Source organism: Crocuta crocuta, unplaced genomic scaffold, assembly GCF_008692635.1.
Source record: "Crocuta crocuta isolate KB4526 unplaced genomic scaffold, BGI_CrCroc_1.0 scaffold262, whole genome shotgun sequence".
Lineage (NCBI taxonomy): Eukaryota > Metazoa > Chordata > Mammalia > Carnivora > Hyaenidae > Crocuta > Crocuta crocuta.
The window spans coordinates 3278530-3298562 of NW_027528869.1; the positions used below are offsets into that span (position 1 = coordinate 3278530).

Consider the following 20033-nt stretch of genomic DNA (forward strand, 5'->3'; position numbering starts at 1 on the left):
TATGGAATGATAAAGAAGAGGAGTAATTAAATTGCAGACATTAGAGAATCTATTATGCCTCAATTATAAAATCAGCTGTGCTAGGAGTCCGTTGTATAAAGTTATCCAGTGTTCTTGTGGGCACATGATGAAAATTAAACATGCAAAAAAATTAGTGCCTATATTTTTTTAAGTTTGCTTATTTATTTTGAGAGAGTGTGTGCGTGATCAGGGAGAGGGGCAGAGAGAGAGAGAATCCCAGACAGGCTGTGCACTGTTAGTTTAAGACATGGGGCTTAAACCCAGGAACCACGAGACCACGGTCTGAACCGAAACCAAGAGTCAGAGGCTTAACCTACAGAGCCACCCAGTACCTACATTTTTAACTTGATTGACTTGCAAAGCGAAATTGGCTTAAAATTTTCTTCAGGTATGCGAAATTTTGAACAAGTTAGTTTTGTAAATTTGTTTAATATTTTATGACATCTTTTTCTTTTAGATTCATAGTTATTTTTTAAGAAGCTTAAAACAAAAACTTCTCAGGACGTTTTTGGTTGACATAATTGAAGGGTGCTGTTGGCATCTCGTGGGTCGAGGTCACAGATGCTGCTAAGTATTCTGCATGCACAGGACAGCCTCCCACAATAGGAATCGGTATTAAGTCGGAGAGAATGTTAGTGTTCAAGATTTGAAAGTTTTATATTTTCTCTCTCTCTAAAGGAAAAGAAGCCCGGAAGAGAGAATTAAAGAAGGTATGATTTCAGAAGCATCCTATGAGCCAATAAGTGGCGTTTGGCACATCTTACTGTTTGGGTTTAGTGGATTTCAAAACAACGTTTACAATTATTTGTCAGAAAAGACACTTTACGTTGCTTATAACAAACCATAAAATTTACTAAGCCAAAATACCGTATTTGGAAACTGAACTGAAAAAACTTCGCAGATAAGCTCATGATGAGTTATCGTAACATTGTGTGATTATCTTTCCCACTGAGTTAAGTAAATATCTTTGAAAGGAATTTCTTTTTGCTATTAAAGCATACTGCTCTGTGAAAAGCTACTGAATTAGTGAATGGAAATAAATATGATTCTAAATTGTTTTGTGGGTTCCTTTTTGTCATTTGGTAGCTGTTGGCTTTGTGGTAAAGTATTTTCCCAGAATAAGAAAGTACTTACTTTTTAGTATCATGCCTTAACACATTGAGAGAATGCAGATTTTTAACCGTTTTTAATTAGGTTTTCTTATTTCATTGTTTAGTATCAAATATGCAAGTTTTTTCTCTAATATATAATTCTAGAATTCAGCTTAAAAAACTAAGAATTTTTAAGTAATTGCTAAAATCCTCACAAAATTCAAGGAAATACTTGCCTAAGAAAGCACACATAGTAAATAATGTTTATCTCTCTTTGTCTGAAGTTGAAACATTTTTGAGAGCAAAAAATTACATAGCTTTGGTTATGGTGGTTGAAATGAGATCAGAAACGAAGGAGAAGTTCAGCTTCATTTTAAATATGAAATGAATAGATTCTTGATGCAAATTGAAATAAAAACTCCTATGAGTGTCCAGTTTCTTGACATAGTGCTCATTTGTGTCTCTAAGAACAAAAAACAGCGCATGATGGTACGAGCTGCAGTTTTAAAGATGAAGGATCCCAAACAGATTATCCGGGACATGGAGAAATTGGATGAAATGGGTAAGAATTTATAAAAAGGCTAGATTTCATAGCAGGGATAACAAACAGTCTTCTACATAGAGGCAGATAAGCAGGTGGTAATGAGTAAAGCAGCACAGCCATGAGAAAAACAAAAGCATAATTGCATTTGACAGGCTTAGTTTTAGTGTCAGGAAGACAAAATGGAGGGGTGGGGAGCGATTTGCACACTGAAGATCTTATCTAGAGTAAGATGAATGCCATTATTTAGCTTGAACTAATTGTTACCAAAGTAATGAAAGCCTATTTTGACCAGTTCATTTTTCTAGAGAAGACTGAATTCTGGTTTTTGAAATCTGGAGGTTTTTGTGTGTTTTGGTTTTTAATGTTGGCAACTACCATGTAAATCTAAATATTACATCACCATGAATTTATCAGTTTCCCATTTTTCCCAATGAGATCAGAGACATTTGACCCACTTAGCAAGGTGGCAGAAGTCATCGAATGCTTAAAATCTAATTTTATAGAATATCGTATTAAGATTTCTCCCTATTTTCACATTTTTTCGAGTAATTTCACTCAGTTTCTTCCTGTGCATCTTCAGTGTCACAACTTTCTTTATAACTGGAATCACACGAATAACTTATCTTTCCTTGCGTCAAAGTTGCATGAGAATTGTCTGTGTGATGCTGCCGTTGGAAATTTTATCCCAGCCCACAAAGACCCATTTTTTAAATATCAGAACGTGGGATTTATTTTTCTGGCTCCTCTACCATTTTTTCATTGAATTTAATTTTTATTTTTTAAATTTGTATCCAAGTTAGTTAGCATATAGTGCATTAATGATTTCAGGAGGAGATTCTAGGGATTCATCCCACACGTATATAACACCCACTGCTCACCCCAGCAAGTGTCTTCCTTTACTGCCTCTTGCCCATTTAGCCCATCCCCCCACCTCAGACCACCCTCTCAGCAACCCTCAGTTTGTTCTCTATATTTGTTTCATGTTTTGTCTTCCTCCCTATTTTTGTATTATTTTTGCTTCCTTTCCCTTAGGTTCATCTGTTTTGTATCTTAAATTCCACATGTGAGTGAAGTCCTAGGATGTTTGTCTTTCTCTAATTTCACTTGCATAATACACTCTAGTTCCATCCACGTTGTTGCATATGGCAAGATTCGTTCTTTTGGATTGCTGAGTAGTACTCCATTGTATGTATATACCACATCTTTATCCATTTATCTATTGATGGACCTTTTATTAATTGCGTAATTTCTACCTTTTTTAATTGCACAATAAAATTATTTTTCTAAGTTTTTTTTAGCAAAAGTTCCCAATTTAAGTGGTTTGCCAAAAATCAGATAGTGAGTGAAAGACGTACAGTGGATCTCAACAATACATTAAATGGGTTTAAAAAATCCAGTGATGTGGGGTTATGGTATTAGAAGCTTTGTTAAATAATGTGGCAAAGCTTGTACGTTTAGCCTGGGCAAGAGTTCTGGGTCAGATTGCGTGATCTCACATCTTCCCCAGTTCAGCTGTAACTGATCCGTTTGTTGCCTCTGCTTTAAATATTTCTGTGGACAGTTGTTGTCCGTAAGATGTCAAGACGTTACCTATTAAAATGACTTCAATAATTTATGTGGGTTTAAAAGAAGATAATAGTCATAATTGAGGTTTTTTTTTTTTAATGTTTTATTTATTTTTGAGAGAAAGATAGAGACAGCATGAGCAGGGGAGGACCAGAGAGAGAGGGAGACACAGAATCCGAAGACAGGCTCCAGGCTCTGAACTAGCTGTCAGCACAGAGCCCGACACAGGGCTCTAACCCACGAACCATGAGATCATGACCTGAGCTGAAGCCGGATGCTTAACCGACTGAGCCACCCAGGCGCCCCATAATTGAGGTTTATTGAGCTCTTGCTATGTATCAGTTTTTTGCCAGATGTTATTTAATCCTTACAACAGCTTTTGGGTAGGATTTTACACGTATTTTATGGGTGAGGAAACTCAGACACATACTTTCCTCGAGGTCCTGCTGTTAGGATGTGGCAAGCTCGGATTAAAGCACAGGCATTCAACACTTGTATTAATCACACTAAGAATAGTGTGTGATGTAAGACTCTGTCTCCCGAATAAATCACCAAGGTTAATAGGATTTAGGGAAGGAGATCATTAAACTTCCTGTCTGTAAAAAAGAACACTGTTGATCAGGGTTCTAATTACAATTTATAAAACTTACTCAGTTTATAAAACATAGTACAGCCTAGTTTAGGATTCCCTCTGGTAAATCCCAGAGGGAAGCCCTCCTAGAAAACACAAATATTGAGACTGTCCGTCTGTCTGGTCTACTCTCTCGTTAGCCTCATTGAGTAAATTGCCATTGAACTTCTTGGGATGGAAGGTGAAATATGTGTGTGGAATTAGTGGGACACAAGGTTATAGCTTTAGGTATATTTTATCCCTCCTGTAAAAAGCTTCACTCTCTCACATCCACATTTAAAATCTCAGAGAAAGATCTGGTTTCAGTTTGGATCATGTGCATTTGCTTTCTGAGTCTATCACTGACAGGGTAGTGGAGAGAGTCCGGTATAATTGACCAGGCAAGCCCAGGAGTCTTGTGCTGATGATCCCTCTTGGGGCAGACGACCTGAAATGAAGCCCTGTGTTGAACACATGGAAAGAGAAAGGATTGTATGATAGGTAGACACCAGTCCACTATAAAAATAATTAAGCGGTGAGCTAGACACCACTGGATATTTTATTTGTGACCCCGTTTAGTCATCAGAGCTTTGTTGTAAAGTAGTTGATGTCCCCATTTTCCAGACGAAGAAGCTAAAGATGATAGAATTCAAGTAAAGTGCCCAGGGTCTCAGAATTAAATGACAGAGTTCAGGTCTGACTGAAGCCTTACTATAGCAAGTTGTTAGCATAAGGGAATGAAACTTGATTTTTATTACAGTGATGATGAAAATCAATTAATTAGGTGATGTTTTTACAAAAGAAAGTAAAATTAATGGCTATCTTAGAAATGTTGAATTTCAACAAATGTTTATTGCACTTTTAATTTAGAAGTGTATACCTGGTCTAGACCCCTTTTAAAAGTTTTAGCATATAGGGAGATTGTATTAAATGATATAGCTAGTTGATACCTAAATGAAATGACTTACTGTGTTTAATTTGAGTATCTACTCTTTTCTCTTAGAGTTTAACCCAGTGCAGCAACCACAGCTAAATGAGAAGGTGCTGAAAGACAAGCGTAAAAAGCTGCGTGAAACCTTTGAACGTATTCTACGACTCTATGAAAAAGAGAATCCAGATATTTACAAAGAATTGAGAAAGCTAGAAGTAGAATATGAACAGAAGAGGGCTCAACTTAGCCAATATTTTGATGCTGTCAAGGTAATCAGTTTCTTTAGAGAGAAAAACTAAAATGTGTTTAGATTTGCTCTTAAAGTTGTCAGTGTAAGAATTGGTCATATTAAACTTCCTCTTGACAATTTTTTTTTAATGTTTATTTATTCTTGAGAGAGCACAAGCCAGGGAGGGGCAGGGAGGGAGGGAGGGAGGCGCAGAATCCAAAGCAGGTTCCAGGTTCTGAGCTGTCAGCACAGAGCCCAACGTGGGACTCAAACTCATGAACCGTAAGATCATGACCTGAGCTGAAGTCGGATACTTAACCGACTGAGCCACCCAGGTGCCCCTTCTTGACAATTACTTACCAAACTAAACATACACCTGCCCCATGAGCCAGCAAATCTAATGCTACATATTTACGCAAGAGAAATTAATCCATCTGCCAACATACTAATAGCTAAAAACTGAGAATAGCCCAGATGTCCGTTAATAGGATAATGGATAAACAAACTACTGTATTTATAAAATTGAATGTACTCAACAATAAAGAAGAATGATCTACTGATCATCAAAACTGCATGAGATAAAAAAAATTTTTTAAAGGATATGTTGAACTTCTTTCATAATTACCACGTTTGTATGACATCCTAGAACAGGCAAAACTAATCTGTGGGTGGAAACATAACCGTGGTTGCTTTGGGATATTGTTAGGGATTGACAGAGAAGTATGAACTGTATGCATTTGTCAAAACACAGAATGTATACATTTCACTGTGAATTTTGTTTCAAAAATGTGGGAAAAAATGGTATAGTTATTATAAAGTAGGTAGTATAGGTCCCATTTTATAGATAAGGAAACTAAGATAACTTAGTCACACAGCTAGTATGTGGCAGAAATTCAGCAAAGGCAGACTAATTTTAGAAACCCGAGCTCTTCCATGGATTATATGCTATTTCTAAGTTAATTGGTAAGTGCTGTTGATCATCCAGAATATTTAAAAGGGTGGCTTTGCTGCTAGATACTTTTAACAGTTGGATTTCTATAAATAGCAGCTATTTCAAACCATAACCCGAAAGGATACATTGATAATAGGGGAGACGAAAACAACAGTTTTGTCTTTTAGAGGTGCTAAGGGTTTTTTTTTCCATTCGTTGACACATTTTGGAAATATTGACAAATATTGATTTTTTTTTTTCCTGATATTTACGTGGAAAGCAAATCCACTTTATGAAACAGCAGATAGTGAATTTTTAGTGTTTAGTTTGTGGATTGCTCTTATCATACTATTGAAAAATTTTCTTGTTTCAGAATGCTCAGCATGTGGAAGTGGAGAGTATTCCCTTGCCAGATATGCCGCATGCTCCTTCCAACATTCTGATCCAGGACATTCCACTTCCTGGTGCCCAGCCCCCCTCCATCCTTAAAAAGACCTCAGCCTATGGGTAAGGAAGTGGTGGCATAATCAGATAGCATTTATTGAAAGGACCTTTTGACCAGTGCCAAAATTATTGTAGTGGGAAATAAAAGGTAATGTGAATGTAAGTGGTGCCTCACTTGATTAAATGTGAAGAAATCCCTTAAAAATATTTGAGAAGAGGAAATAAGTATCTCCTCATTATTAATGTGATAACTAAATTTTTCTTCACAGACCTCCAACGCGGGCAGTTTCTATAATTCCTCTTCTTGGACACGGTGTTCCACGTTTGCCCCCTGGCAGAAAACCTCCTGGTCCCCCCCCTGGTCCACCACCTCCTCAAGTCTTACAAATGTATGGCCGTAAAGTGGGCTTCGCCCTAGACCTTCCGCCTCGTAGGCGGGATGAAGACATGTTATATAGTCCTGAACTTGGTAAGGAGTGACTGTTCCTTTTGCTTTTAACAGCCTTTCCACTGTCCTCTTTTAAGTTGGCTCTGTTTAACATCTGGTTTGCTATTTTCAGAACTCGGGAAATAAATGAGGTTTACATTTATTAATGTAAATTAATATGCTGTGCTACTAGCAGATGGGTAACTCCCAGAATTTACTAAGTAAAAGCATTATACATAAAGAGGTATAGAAATGTTTTTGTGTCTTAAAATAGGCTCTGTGTAGAGCCTATTTTAAAAAAAATTTTTTAAATTTAAATTTTTATTTAAATAAAATTTAAAAAGAAATTTACAATTTCTTAAGACTCAGATACTTGTTTCCTTTTCAGTTTTATTGTCATCAGACTAGAGCATAGTTTCATACAGCCAGTGATGGTATATGTGTGTGTGTACACAAGTTGCCACATAGAATTTGATTTCAGATTTAAACCTTATAAAAAATACCTTCTGTTATCAAAAAAATTTTAAAACTGTTACCATATGGGAATGTTGTTGGACTGTATAAAGAGCTCATATCATATACAGAATCTTTTAAACAGTTAAGTTATTCTGCGTTAAATAGCAGTTTTCTGTGCTTCGGTACACCCTGTGTCGTGGAGGGTCCAGTCATAATGCTTGTTTCCTGCTCCTTCCTACTTGGTCAGCTCAACGGGGCCATGATGATGATGTTTCCAGCACCAGTGAAGATGACGGGTATCCTGAGGACATGGATCAAGATAAGCATGATGACAGCACTGATGACAGCGACACTGACAGATCAGATGGAGAAAGTGAAGGGGATGAGTTTGTGCACCGTGATGATAATGAAAGAGAGAACAATGAGGAAAAAAAGTCAGGTATGTGCTGATGAGAGGTCCATGGTATTGATCAAAACTAGCACACGAGACAAAGGTCCTGACTTATTAACACACCTGTAAACGTGATTGTGAGCGTCTTGAAAGAAGGGATCGTAGCCCTCTCTTCGTCGCCATTTGTCCGTCTCAAAAGTTCTCGACACACGCTACCTACTCCGTGGGTGTTTGTGACAGAAAAATAGATCAAGCAGCGTGTGTAATAATGAAATCTATGTAATAAAGTCCACTTTGGGAGAAAAAGGTAAGAACTGTTTCAGCAGCGTGAGGATGTACTCTTGTGGGTGTGTGGAGGGAGAAAGGAGGATAAGCACATAACCACATTGAGAAAGCCGTATTCGCATTGTTGTTTTTTAATAAGCCTGTTTAAATATTTTACGTTTTCTGTGTTGTATCTTAACACGAACCAGACCATAATTATAATTCAGGTACACTTGCAAGTGGGGTCATATAGTGGCAACATCCAAAATGTAGGTTACGTGTCCATTTGATTATTATAAAATCAGTCTGCATTATGTGTACTTTTAAAAAGTAGTTCTGACATTCATCAAGAAAATGTTAAGCATCATGATAGAAACTGAGTAGTGCAAAGTGTATAATAATCTCTCACACCTTTGTAGTCTTGGAGTGTATTTTAAAATTGTTTTGCTAACCGACAATACCACGTTTATGTATTAGTAATACTACTGATGCATTTATAACAGTGACAAATCTTTCCTCTGATAATTTCTTAAGAATCATGGTTGCAAACCAAGAAGGTTGTTTACAGGGGTGGATAGAACTGATCATGAAAAATTATAGAGGAGCTAGCAGTGGACAGAGGGGGTGGAGGTAGACAGAGGGGGTGGCAGCGGACAGAGGGGGTAGCACTGGAAAATAAAATGTCCTTAGAGCCACAGCAGCTCCACTTTTGTCTGGCATTGTGTGATCCTTTGCCTCATTTTCCTCTTTTTCGCCACCTTTTTTTACTTAATGCATACCCATCAGTGTACATGTGCTGCAAGTGGCTATCCTATGACATTCATCTAATATTTGTTCATTTTGTACTGTATGCAAGGAATTTTCCTAGACAAAGGATACAAAGTGAACAAAACTAAAGTCCTGCCCACATGGAACTTTGTAAATGTTTACCAACAAAGACTGCTTCTAATATTGTACCCTATAGCAAGAGGTTTATGGGGCGCCTGGGTGGCTTAGTCGGTTAAGCGTCCGACTTTCGCTTAGGTCATGATCTCGCGGTTCGTGGGTTCGAGCCCCGCGTCGGGCTCTGTGCTGACTGCCAGCTCGGAGCCTGGAGCCTGTTTCAGTCTGTGACTCCCTCTCTCTCTGACCCTCCCCTGCTCACGCTGTCTCTCTCTCTCTCTCCTAGAAATAAATAAAACATTTAAAAAAAAAAAAAAAGGTTTAATAGCGTCTAGTGGATAGCTCAGTTTATAAGGTTGAAAAGGTCTCTTCTAATCCTACTTTGGTTAAGAGTTTTTATTATATTTTTAAGCATCTAATGGGATATTGTTATGGTTTTTCTTTGTGTTGTTTAATGTAATGAATTATATTCATGGCCTTTCTAATGTTAAACCTCACCTTGCATTTCTGGGACAACCCTGCATGTTTATGATGCATTTTTTTTTTTAAAACATTGTTGGACTCAATTTGGCTATATAGTTGGCCCTTGAACAATGTGGTGGTTAGGAACACCGACCCTGTGTGCAACCAGAACATCCGTGCATACCTTTTGGTTGCCCCAAAACTGAATAGTCTGTTGTTGACCAGAAGTTTTTACCTATAACATAAACCATTGATGAACATACGTTTTGTCTGTTGCATGTATTATATACTACAGTCTTGCAATAAACTATGTTAGAGAAAAGAAAATAGTGTTAACAATTCATAAGGAAAGTGCAGTTTCAGTACTGTACCGTATATATCACAAAAAATCCATATGTAAGTGAACCCACTCAGTTCAAACCCATGTTATTCGAGGGTCAACTGTATTTAATAGTACGGTAGTTTTGGTATCAGGGTTGTGCTGGCTTCATGAGTTCTGGATTGCATTCCATCTTTTCCTGTGCTCTTTTACAAGAAATTTCTTTAATTGCATGTTTGGCTGAATTTCCTTGTAAAATTATTTGGGCCAGGTTAAAAAAAGATTTTTAAGTACCATTTCAATTTTAAAAGTTCTGGTCTTACCATTGCTGTGGCCAATTTTTGTATTTTATATTTTTATAGAGAACTGTCTCTTATCAGGGTGTTCAGTTTTACTGGCATAAAGATATTGGTAATATTCTTTAAGTTTCTAAAATTTATAGGTTGAAATCACAATTGCATATGTTTACTACCAGTTGGCACTTCTTTTACTACCTTTTATACGGCTATCTCTTTCAGCACTTAACTTCTGCCAAATATTGTGGGCAGCAGTCCTATCTGGTGCTTTATGGTATTAGATAGTAAGCATTTACTGAATTTTTTGTCCCTAACCCACCCCATTCTCTCCTTCCCCTGGCCCCTTAGGTCTGAGTGTAAGATTTGCAGATATGCCTGGAAAATCAAGGAAGAAAAAGAAGAACATGAAGGAGCTGACTCCTCTTCAAGCCATGATGCTTCGAATGGCAGGTAAAACTGGGAAAGAGTCGGGAAATCACCTTGTGGGTGTTTCCTCCTGCTAGGTCCTTTACATATAGTTTCCCAGTTAGTGTCTCAGCAGCCCTAAAGTTTTGTTTTACAAGTTAAGGTTTGGAGACATTAAGGTTAGCTGCCCAAAGTTGCCCAGCTAGTAAGTTGTTACGCTGGCTTTTAGATCCAGATCTGTCTTGTTCAAAAGCCCGGACGTATTTCACTCTGCTCCACTAGCCTAGACGAGTGGAGTACTGTTTGGGTCTTCCACATCTAAGGCTTTTATTGAAGAAGACTATTGAGTTAATTTTAAGAAAGCGCTTAACTGAGCCTGTGTCTTCAGGCATCACTTTTTTACGGGCTGTCAAAAATGAATCCGCTCCATTTACCTGGTTTAACATTTCTTGTAGGTCAGGAAATCCCAGAGGAGGGACGAGAAGTAGAAGAATTTTCAGAGGATGATGATGAGGACGATTCTGATGATTCTGAAGCGGAAAAGCAATCACAAAAACAGCATAAGGAGGAATCTCTTTCTGACGGCACGTCTGCCTCTTCACAGCAGCAGGCGCCGCCGCAGTCTGTTGCTCCTTCTCAGATACAGGCACCTCCCATGCCAGGGCCACCGCCTCTGGGACCACCGCCTGCCCCACCTTTGCGGCCACCTGGGCCGCCTACTGGCCTCCCTCCCGGGCCACCTCCCGGTAAGCTGCGCTTCCATGTCGCGAGGAGTGACCACATCTCCCTGTGGTGGCCTGAGGACATCATTCTAAAAGTATACACCATGGCTGTTGATGTTTTATTTTCTCCCTCCTAATACCCTGAGACAGAACGGATAAGTGCAGTTTTTTCCTACAGCACTGCTTGCAATTCATAGTACCTGCAGCAGCCGTCTTTCTCTCCAGAGCTCTTCTTTTCTTGGGGTTCTGTACTTCTGATGGTAGCAAACAGAAACTGGACTATGGAATATGGGGGTTTCTTTAGTACTACGTTTTAGTATGATAAGTTGGCCCCATTGTAAATTGGTAGCTAGTGGGACTAGGGCTCAGTAAATACTATCAGGTATCCTTTGGTTGGAAATTGTTGGGTGTCAGTCTTTAGAGACAAAAGTGACCACTGTTAATATAGTTTGACATACAAGTATAAGAAGTTTATTTAAAATTTTAACTTGTTGGCTATTTATGATTTTATAGTCCTTCATACTGCAGTTGGCCAGTTAAGTTTTTTTCACTTGAGTTTATCCTTTTCTGATTGGTGGTGCAAAAGCAAATGACCAACTTATGTCATTTTCAGAGGTCCTTGTCACGATCTTACTGTGTTTCAGGGGAATTCTTAAAGCACCTACTCTGTATTCCATTTTCAGCTTTATTTTGGAATTTTAGCATTCTTCTCATCTTTGTACAACTTCTAGCCCAGCAGAGCTGCGATTATGTTTTTTTGTCAGTGCTGGCATATAAAGAGAAATGATCCATAACAAAATTACTATCCTATCTGGTGCTCAGATATTTGTTGAATGAATTCAATTTCCACATATGTTTTGATCAGTTTTTGAAGTTCGGTGATTTCAAATTAAAATGATAAGCCAGGCCACATGCTTATACCACATTTACGATTTCATATGCATTTGTCTGAAATTAATTTGTCACTCTTCTCTTTACAGGAGCTCCTCCATTCCTGAGACCACCTGGAATGCCAGGACTCCGAGGGCCTTTACCCCGACTTTTACCTCCAGGCCCACCACCAGGCCGGCCCCCTGGCCCTCCCCCAGGTCCACCTCCAGGTCTGCCTCCTGGCCCTCCTCCTCGGGGACCCCCACCAAGGCTACCTCCCCCTGCACCTCCAGGTGAAGCTTTTGGTTTATACTATAAAAATTTGACTACCACATATTTCATCTGCTCTAAGACATATTTTCACATTTCAGTATTCTGAAATCGAGGGCTATCCTAAAATGATGTTTTTAAATTACTTTTGGCCTAGGTTGAAGTTGAGTTTTTCCAAAGGGTATTTGCATTGGATTCTGTCTGTCATGTGAGGGACTTTTCCCAGCCAAAGACCACTTTGGATTAAGCTCTCCCATTTGAGTAGGATATTTTGCAGAGACGGGAGCAGGCTTCTAATTATGAAGTCATTCCATTTATTTACATGAGTGTGAACTTAAAGTTTAAAATTATAAGGCAGATTCCTGCCTCCCTTCTACCCAATATCATTGTTAAATATGCAAATTTCTTTGCACTCTTAGTTTATGTGGTATGTATATTTCTTGTTTATTACATTACTCCCAGCTTAATGTGAAAGCCTCCTTTTAAGCTCCCCAGACTCTCATTGATATCTGGGATAATTATGAGTCTGTAAAAGCAGTAGCATCTTAGGTTCTATGAAATTGTGTCCCTTGCATTCAATCTTAAAAGTGGTGCTTGAAGAAAAATAAATCTGGAGGTTCTGGGTAAATGACATTGGTATGTCAGAAACATCAAAAGGAATGAATTCTTTTCCGGTGGTGGTGACACACTGTGTGTGCTTAGTTACGTTCTCTTATTCCAGGGTTAAAATTATATTTTCCTGCCCATTAGGTTACCCTTCTCAGGGGAGGGATGGTGTGGAAATCCGTAAATAATGCATGAGAATCAAACCTCCGCTAGCATCTGCCTTATACAGCTAGTAAAATGTCTTGGGCTGTCAGACTTGAAATTTGACAAATTTGAAATCCTACTTGAAACCAGTTGGTGTTGTCAACTTTATATGTTAAAACAGTACGTTACTCTGAGAGGAAGAGAACAAGTACAGGGATACAGACTGAAAGTGAATAGTGTTTCATGATAAAATATTTCTCACTGTCAAAACATATTCCTTAGTTTCAAATAGCAAGCAGCATCATTTTAGCTTATTTTCTCTAAATTGTCCATTTTGTAAAAAATTGTCAACCTGTGTTTTTAACATCCTTAGTGGTTAAAATGTCTTCGCATAGTAGTCACGCGCCCGCTTCCTCCTTCGTCTAGGTATCCCTCCGCCCCGTCCTGGCATGATGCGCCCCCCTCTGGTGCCTCCACTTGGACCTGCCCCACCTGGGCTTTTCCCACCAGCTCCCTTGCCGAACCCGGGCGTTTTAAGTGCTCCCCCCAACTTGATTCAGCGGCCCAAGGCGGATGATACCAGCGCAGCCACCATCGAGAAGAAAGCCACAGCAACCATCAGTGCCAAGCCACAGATCACCAATCCCAAGGCAGAGATTACTCGATTCGTGCCCACGGCGTTGAGAGTACGTCGGGAGAATAAAGGGGCCACTGCTGCTCCCCAAAGAAAGTCAGAGGATGAGTCTGCTGTGCCTCTTGCCAAAGCAGCCCCCAAGTCTGGTCCATCTGTCCCCGTCTCCGTGCAGACTAAGGATGATGTTTATGAAGCTTTCATGAAAGAGATGGAAGGGCTTCTGTGACAGCTTTTAATGCCAGAACAGCTTTCTGTTCACGTGAGCGGTTCGTGGGGAAAGAGGCTCTTATTAAACTTAGTGAAAGAGCTGCTTTCACTGTCAGGGTATTTTTAAATTTCAGTTCAAGGAGTATCCTAAAATTTAGCCTTGTTCAGAATTTATTGCATATAAGAGAGAATTATTTCATTCAGAATAGATTCGTTACTGAAGCCGTGCTGCTCACATCCATTCCCTTCATGCCGCCGTTGTCATCCCGTCTGTGCCCTTCTCCGGTTCTCTGGAAACGTGATCGCGGGATCCTTGTTACTTATTTGTTTTGATTCTCTTCTTGTGTGCTGTGGGCACTGGAGTAGAGATTTCTGGGGGAAAAAAGTTTATTTTACCCCATCTTGCCTTTTGTGTTTGAGTTATTTTAATATTTTCTTGTAAATATTTTGTAATATTTTAGTGAAATGGATCGCAGTGTCATTTCCTAATACAAAGCAAGATATGTGGGAAGAAATTGTACAATTCTTTGATTAAAATTATTTCCCACTGACCTAAACTTTGAGTGTTTCATGGAATAAATAAATAAATGTTCTACACCAAGACATCCTCTGTGTTACTGATAATATGTAAAGATGATATCTGTGTTACGCACAGAAAAGAAACAAGTAGTTAAAGCTTGGGTTTTAAGGAACTCCCGTAGCTGGTACACAATGAAAATCTTATTGAAAATACGGTCAAAACTAGGTTTTCAGTTTTAAGGGATAAAGAAAAGAGACTGACTTTCAGGATTATCATATTGGCTTTGGAGAAATTGAAAGGTAATTAATTGGGTGGAAGATGAATCTTCTCAAAGATTATTTACTTTTCCAGAGCTTTGTGTGCTGACAGTAATTGATGGTAAAAGTTTCTTTTAAACCATTTCTAAACCATTAGATAGCCAGGTAAGGTTACTTCTTTTACTTTATTGAATTTGTCAGTTGTATAAGCTTTTCTTATTAAAAGCACATAAGGGGCGCTTGGGTGACTCCGTCAGTTAAGCATCCAACTTCAGCTCGGGTCATGATCTCGGGGTTCGGGATTTCAAGCCCATGGGCATCAGTCTCCGTGCTGACAGCTTGTAGCCTAGAGTCTGCTTCAGATTGTGTCCCTCTCTCTGCCCCTCCCCTGCTTGCACTGTCTCTCTCACTCTCTGTCTCTCTCTCAAAAATAATATTTTAAAAAGGCACATAAAGTGAGGGGCGCCCAGGTGGTCAGTCGTTAAGCTCAGGTCATGCATGATCTTGTGGTTTTAAGTTCCAGCCCTGCATCAGGCTCTCTATTGTCCATGCAGAGCCCACTTCAGATCCTCTGTCCCCCTCTCTGCCCCTCCCCTGTTTGTGTGTGTGCTCACTCTTAAAATTTAATAAACATTTAAAAAAACTACATAAAATGAATAAGAATGCTTAATTTAATTAATTTACATCAATACCATTTTCTAATTAATTCATCTAGCCAGTATCCTGGGAAATGGTGTTCACAGATCTTTTCCCCATTTTACAAATGAGAATATTGAAGCTAAAGGGTTTGTGTGACTTAACCAGTGGCCCGAAGTGTGAATATTCTATGAACAAAGACACATGTACAAGTGCAATGAGACAACACATGGGTTGAGTTTAGGCTAAGCATCCCTATTCTTTCCATTAGATCTTAAATACCTTTCATGTGAGTCACCAAAAGTTGGTGGTGTCCTTAAAAGATAGTACAATAACACAATAAGGCTGTCATTCTCTTGAGGGTGATTTCTTTGATGGGTTTTTAGATTTCTATTCTGAGATCGTTTGTGTATGTGACTTTTCTTGGAAGTTACTCTTTCAGATTAAAGCAAATCCTGTCAAGGCAGTGTATGGATCATTGGGAGGATTTTGTTTTTGGTATAATCAGTGCAGGCCAGTAAGTGAATGGAATCTTTTATCACTGAGGTACAAGATTAGAACACAGTTACATCATCATCACACCATCATCAAGTCAACATTATAATCTAAGTGTAAACAATTCTTCAATATTTGATCTGCAATATTTCTAATGTGCTTTTTATGCTTTTTATGTTTTTTTTTCTGAATGGTTTCTGTTTCACATTTATTAAGGGAGCTGTCAACAGTTGATCTTAAAATCATTTCCTAATATCGCACTAGTTTAATTTTCTGAAAAGTTCATTGCACAGTGACACATTTTGTAAGTTAGCCGTATCTGCAGGAAAACGGAATTAGCAGTTCAAAATTGGGGTATGTTCTGAGTAGGCACTTACTGTCAGGATCCTAATTTATATCATGTTTTCAAAACACTGGTTCGATCACTGCTAAGCTTGATACAAACCTTTAAGCAGATAATATGGATAAGTATTACTGTTTCCTTCTCAAAGTGTCACTTCACACATGAATTGCCCTTTAAAGTCATTTTGAAATTCCTTTTGCTCTTTTTCCTGGGCTTTAAAATGTGAAGGATCACAATACTCAGCTGTGGCCTAGGATCAACGTAAAGCCCTAGACGACACCCAAAGTACTGTTTAGTTTCAATTCTCATTTTGTATGTTACAATTTGTGCTCTTTATAAAATTCCACTGGACATACAGTTGGGAGGCATTTCTTAAATATTTCCTCAGCTTTCTTTGACTTCATCAAGTAATTCTTCGGGCCACAGAAGATGCCACAATCACCACCTCCTACAGAACTGCACGCTCAGGTTTTGGCCTCCATTCCGACTGCAGCAGGTCTAATCTATGAAAATGTTCATCCATCAGAATCCATTTGGAGGACAGGCCTTTACAGCAGCACGTGTGAAGTTCAAAGCTGTCACTGAGCAGAGCTATAGATAATGTCTACACACCCAGTCCTGGGTTCAAGAAGGGATAAATGAGCTGTGGGGAAATTTTTCTGTTCTTTCCATCCCTGGGATGAAGGACTCTAGCAAAGGCCGGAGCTGGGACTTCCGTGAGACCAAAATAACTCTCCCTACCACAGTTCTCTTAGTTCTAAGAATGCCTTCTTGTTTGGCTGTGAAGGAAAAGTAGGGAGGACCGAGTGCAGACGGGTGAGGACGGGCTGAGCAGAGGGCTTTTGGTTAATCAGCATGCTTCGTTTTGCTGAGGGTCAACAGACAGCATTGGGAGAGGTTGGAGAATGAAAGGGTAATTGATGGAATGAGGTATCGGAAGGCTTGGGGAGGTGTGAGAATAGACTATTTATTAATAATATTTATTTATTAAATAGACTATTTATTCTGTGGCTGGTTACAGAGCGCGCCCTATGAGCTAGATGCAGGGAGAAGAGCAAAATCAGATGAGGCTCCTACCTTCTCGGTCCTTAGGGAAATTTCAAGAGCTAAATGTGAGTGTCTGTATCACTTGTGTCCCATACCTTGAATACAGTATTAACCAATGCTAATTTTTAAGAGAATTTATTTTATTTAACCTGTGCTAATCAACACAATCTTTCTTTTGAAAGAAAATTACCCGACAGCTGTGACATGCCACGTAGCAGTGAAAGACCTATTCATCATATTTTTATAATCTTTTTATGTTACCCTTTTAAAAGAGTTTTTTAAAAGTGGAAATGTTTTCTCTGACAGTTTAAAAATACTACATATCAACTGATTACCTTAATAGTGCTGTGACCAAATAGAAAAAACATTTTGTTTTTTTAAAAAAAGTAAATGCAAAGAAAAGACCATGGATTCCCATATACATGTCTTTCCTTGATCTGTTATTGTATTCAAACATTATTTCCCCTGTTAGGCTTCTGTAGGCCAAAAGTAAGCTGTCTTGTATTACAATTTACCATAATGAATCCCTACTTAGTAAGAATTGTATCACATTTACAGGAGATAAATAACTGATAACTAGGAGAATTAACACTTTAAGAATGCTGTGAGATGCAAAAAAGAAAGTGTTTTAAAGATTTGTATTGCAATGTTTTGGGAGAAAACTTAGAATGCAAAAGAGTTTATATCCATAGAATCTCAAGAAAAATTAGAATCCAAGGAAAAACAACTCCATTATTATCATTTCACCCAACAACCTCGACTCCACTAAAATGGGGAATGAAGGTAAGAAAGAAGATAACAGCCAAAGTTCAGGCAGGGAGAGGGAAAAAACAGATATTAATATAACTCTGAAATCTTGTCTGATTTTAAAAAATACACTACCCACAAATGAAAAGGCCACTCTATCTTTACGAAAGCCAGACATTTTTCTGGGAGTTGATAAAGGTTGCCATAGCTAGGGACTTAACTGCAAAACAGAAACCAAAACGAACAAAAAACTCCATACCTTCAAATAATATTTGTTGGCTTTTTTGAGCGATAAGAGAATCAAAATACAGGCAGAGTACAAATCCAACATCTACGAGCATTCTTATTGCTGCGTAGCCCAGATCATAGGAGGAGCTGTTTCAAAATCCGTAATTTGTACTGAGTTTATTCATAGACTACATGTTCCTGAAAAAGCTTATGGTTAACATAAAAAAAGTAAAGAATAACATAACATACCACATTCATGGAGAAAAAACTAGAACAACCCAGTTATTCAAATTGACACTTTGCATTTTTTTTTATTTTGTATTTTCATTCGTTTTCACTGTTAGACTAGAACAGGGATCAGCAAACTTTCTGTAAAGGGCCAGATGGTAGGTATTTCGGGCTTTGTAAGAGCCGTGCAGTCTCTGTCACAACGACTTAATGTTGCCTTCGTAGTGTGAACCCCGCACTGCAGGCAGGTGGCTGGCCTGTCACACCCCCGACCTCACACAACCACCAGCACCGAGCCAGCAAGATCTGTCCTTTCCTCTTGCAGAGCCATTCCGGTGCCCTCTACTGAGAGAGACTCACATGCTTGCCAAAAGGGAAACGTCACTGAAGGAATTATCTTTTCTCAGAGCTAGTGCTGAAGTTCGGATGTGAAGCCCAGAGGCAATCAATTCATAACTGGCACCTGTGAGTGTGGAGAAACTCCAGTCTTCTCTATGTCCACTGTCACGGCCCAGTTACAGAATTATCGGCACCAATTCCTTTGACAAAAACAGGGAGTCTTTCTCAAGCTCCTCCTGGCAGGTCATTAGGCACCGTTAGCTTGTGTGTGCTTGCTCATGATAAAAGTCTCGTTTCGTCATTTTTGTTCTTTAAAAAATCTCAAGAGAACCCTGGTTGACTGGTAGAGTCCATGTTAGAGGTTTGATAAATAGAACAAAGCTAAGAACTAGGGTTACGGTAAGCAAAAAATGCTCTGAGAAACTCAGGCAGAGAGAGTGGCGTTCACTAAGATCTTCCAGCAGCTATTCTACAGATTCCAACCTTTACAGTAAGATTAAACATGGGGCTAGTTCGGGGCGCCTGGGTGGCTCAGTCGGTTAAGCGTCCAACTTCAGCTCCGGTCATGATCTTGCCATTCATGAGTCTGAGCCCCACATCAGGCTCTGCGCTGACAGCTCAGAGCCTGGAGCCTTCAGATTCTGTGTCTCCCTCTCTCTCTGCCTCCCCTCCTCTCACACTCTGTCTCTCTCTGTCTTTCAATAATAAATAAACGCTAAAAAGTTTTTTAAGAATAAACACGGGGCTAGTTCTACTCAAGGGACTGAAGCAGAGAATAGGTGTGAGATCCCCCATGCTTCTACCTCTACTACTGGAAGAGACCGGAAGTAGTGGTATATATATTTTTTTACAAATGGCAGAACAGGCTAGAATCTGTAAGTTTTATAGACTTCATTTAAGGTCTACTCTTGTGGGAGCTTCAGGAACACAGGGATTTCATCTATTCCGTTTGCTCTTGCTAGCACACTCTGTGTAGCAAGGGTTTTGTGAGGGGGTGACCTTTGTCATGCCAAGGGAAGCCCAGTTACATTCTTCCCCTTTGGCAGTGGGTGCCTGCTCACTTCGCACTTGGATTACTAAGAGGGCTGGCCCTCCAGAGCCCCTCTTTCCATGTCTCCACTCTGTTCTATGGCCCCAGGAGACCGAACTGTGGAGACTGCATCAATGGGCTTTTTTGTCTTTCGGCCTTCATTTGGGCTGGCCAATGAGAAGCAGGATATTGGAGGAAGGGGGGAAAGGGAGGTCATGGGAACGATTCCCTGGGCGCCTCCCTGCATGGCTGTCTTGGATTCCATTCTCTTGGCTCTTCCTGTCATGCAGGCCCCCCCCACACAACCTTGCACCAGGTCTGGCGAGCACACCTTCCTTGCACTCCATCAACCCTAAGGGTGGCAGTGGAGCCCCACCTTCACTAACCCCCTTCCCTGTGGCTTCCCTGCGCGCTGTTCACAACACTGTAAATAATCCCGTT

At 39.4% G+C, this 20033-nt stretch overlaps 1 protein-coding gene across 2 annotated transcripts in view; it reads left to right on the plus strand.

Annotated features, from left to right (window-relative positions):
* WBP11 (WW domain binding protein 11) overlaps window positions 1–14325 on the plus strand; it is a 16123-nt gene extending 1798 nt beyond the window's left edge. For both annotated transcript variants that reach the window (XM_077756428.1, XM_077756427.1), the window contains exons 3-12: window positions 700–731; window positions 1581–1674; window positions 4836–5032; window positions 6297–6430; window positions 6637–6836; window positions 7498–7689; window positions 10213–10314; window positions 10725–11015; window positions 11972–12154; window positions 13308–14325. In XM_077756428.1, the coding sequence (XP_077612554.1) occupies window positions 700–731; window positions 1581–1674; window positions 4836–5032; window positions 6297–6430; window positions 6637–6836; window positions 7498–7689; window positions 10213–10314; window positions 10725–11015; window positions 11972–12154; window positions 13308–13741 (1859 nt within the window). In that variant the 3' untranslated portion in view covers window positions 13742–14325. The remainder of the gene's footprint in view (window positions 1–699; window positions 732–1580; window positions 1675–4835; window positions 5033–6296; window positions 6431–6636; window positions 6837–7497; window positions 7690–10212; window positions 10315–10724; window positions 11016–11971; window positions 12155–13307) is intronic.
* Window positions 14326–20033: the final 5708 nt, after the last annotated feature.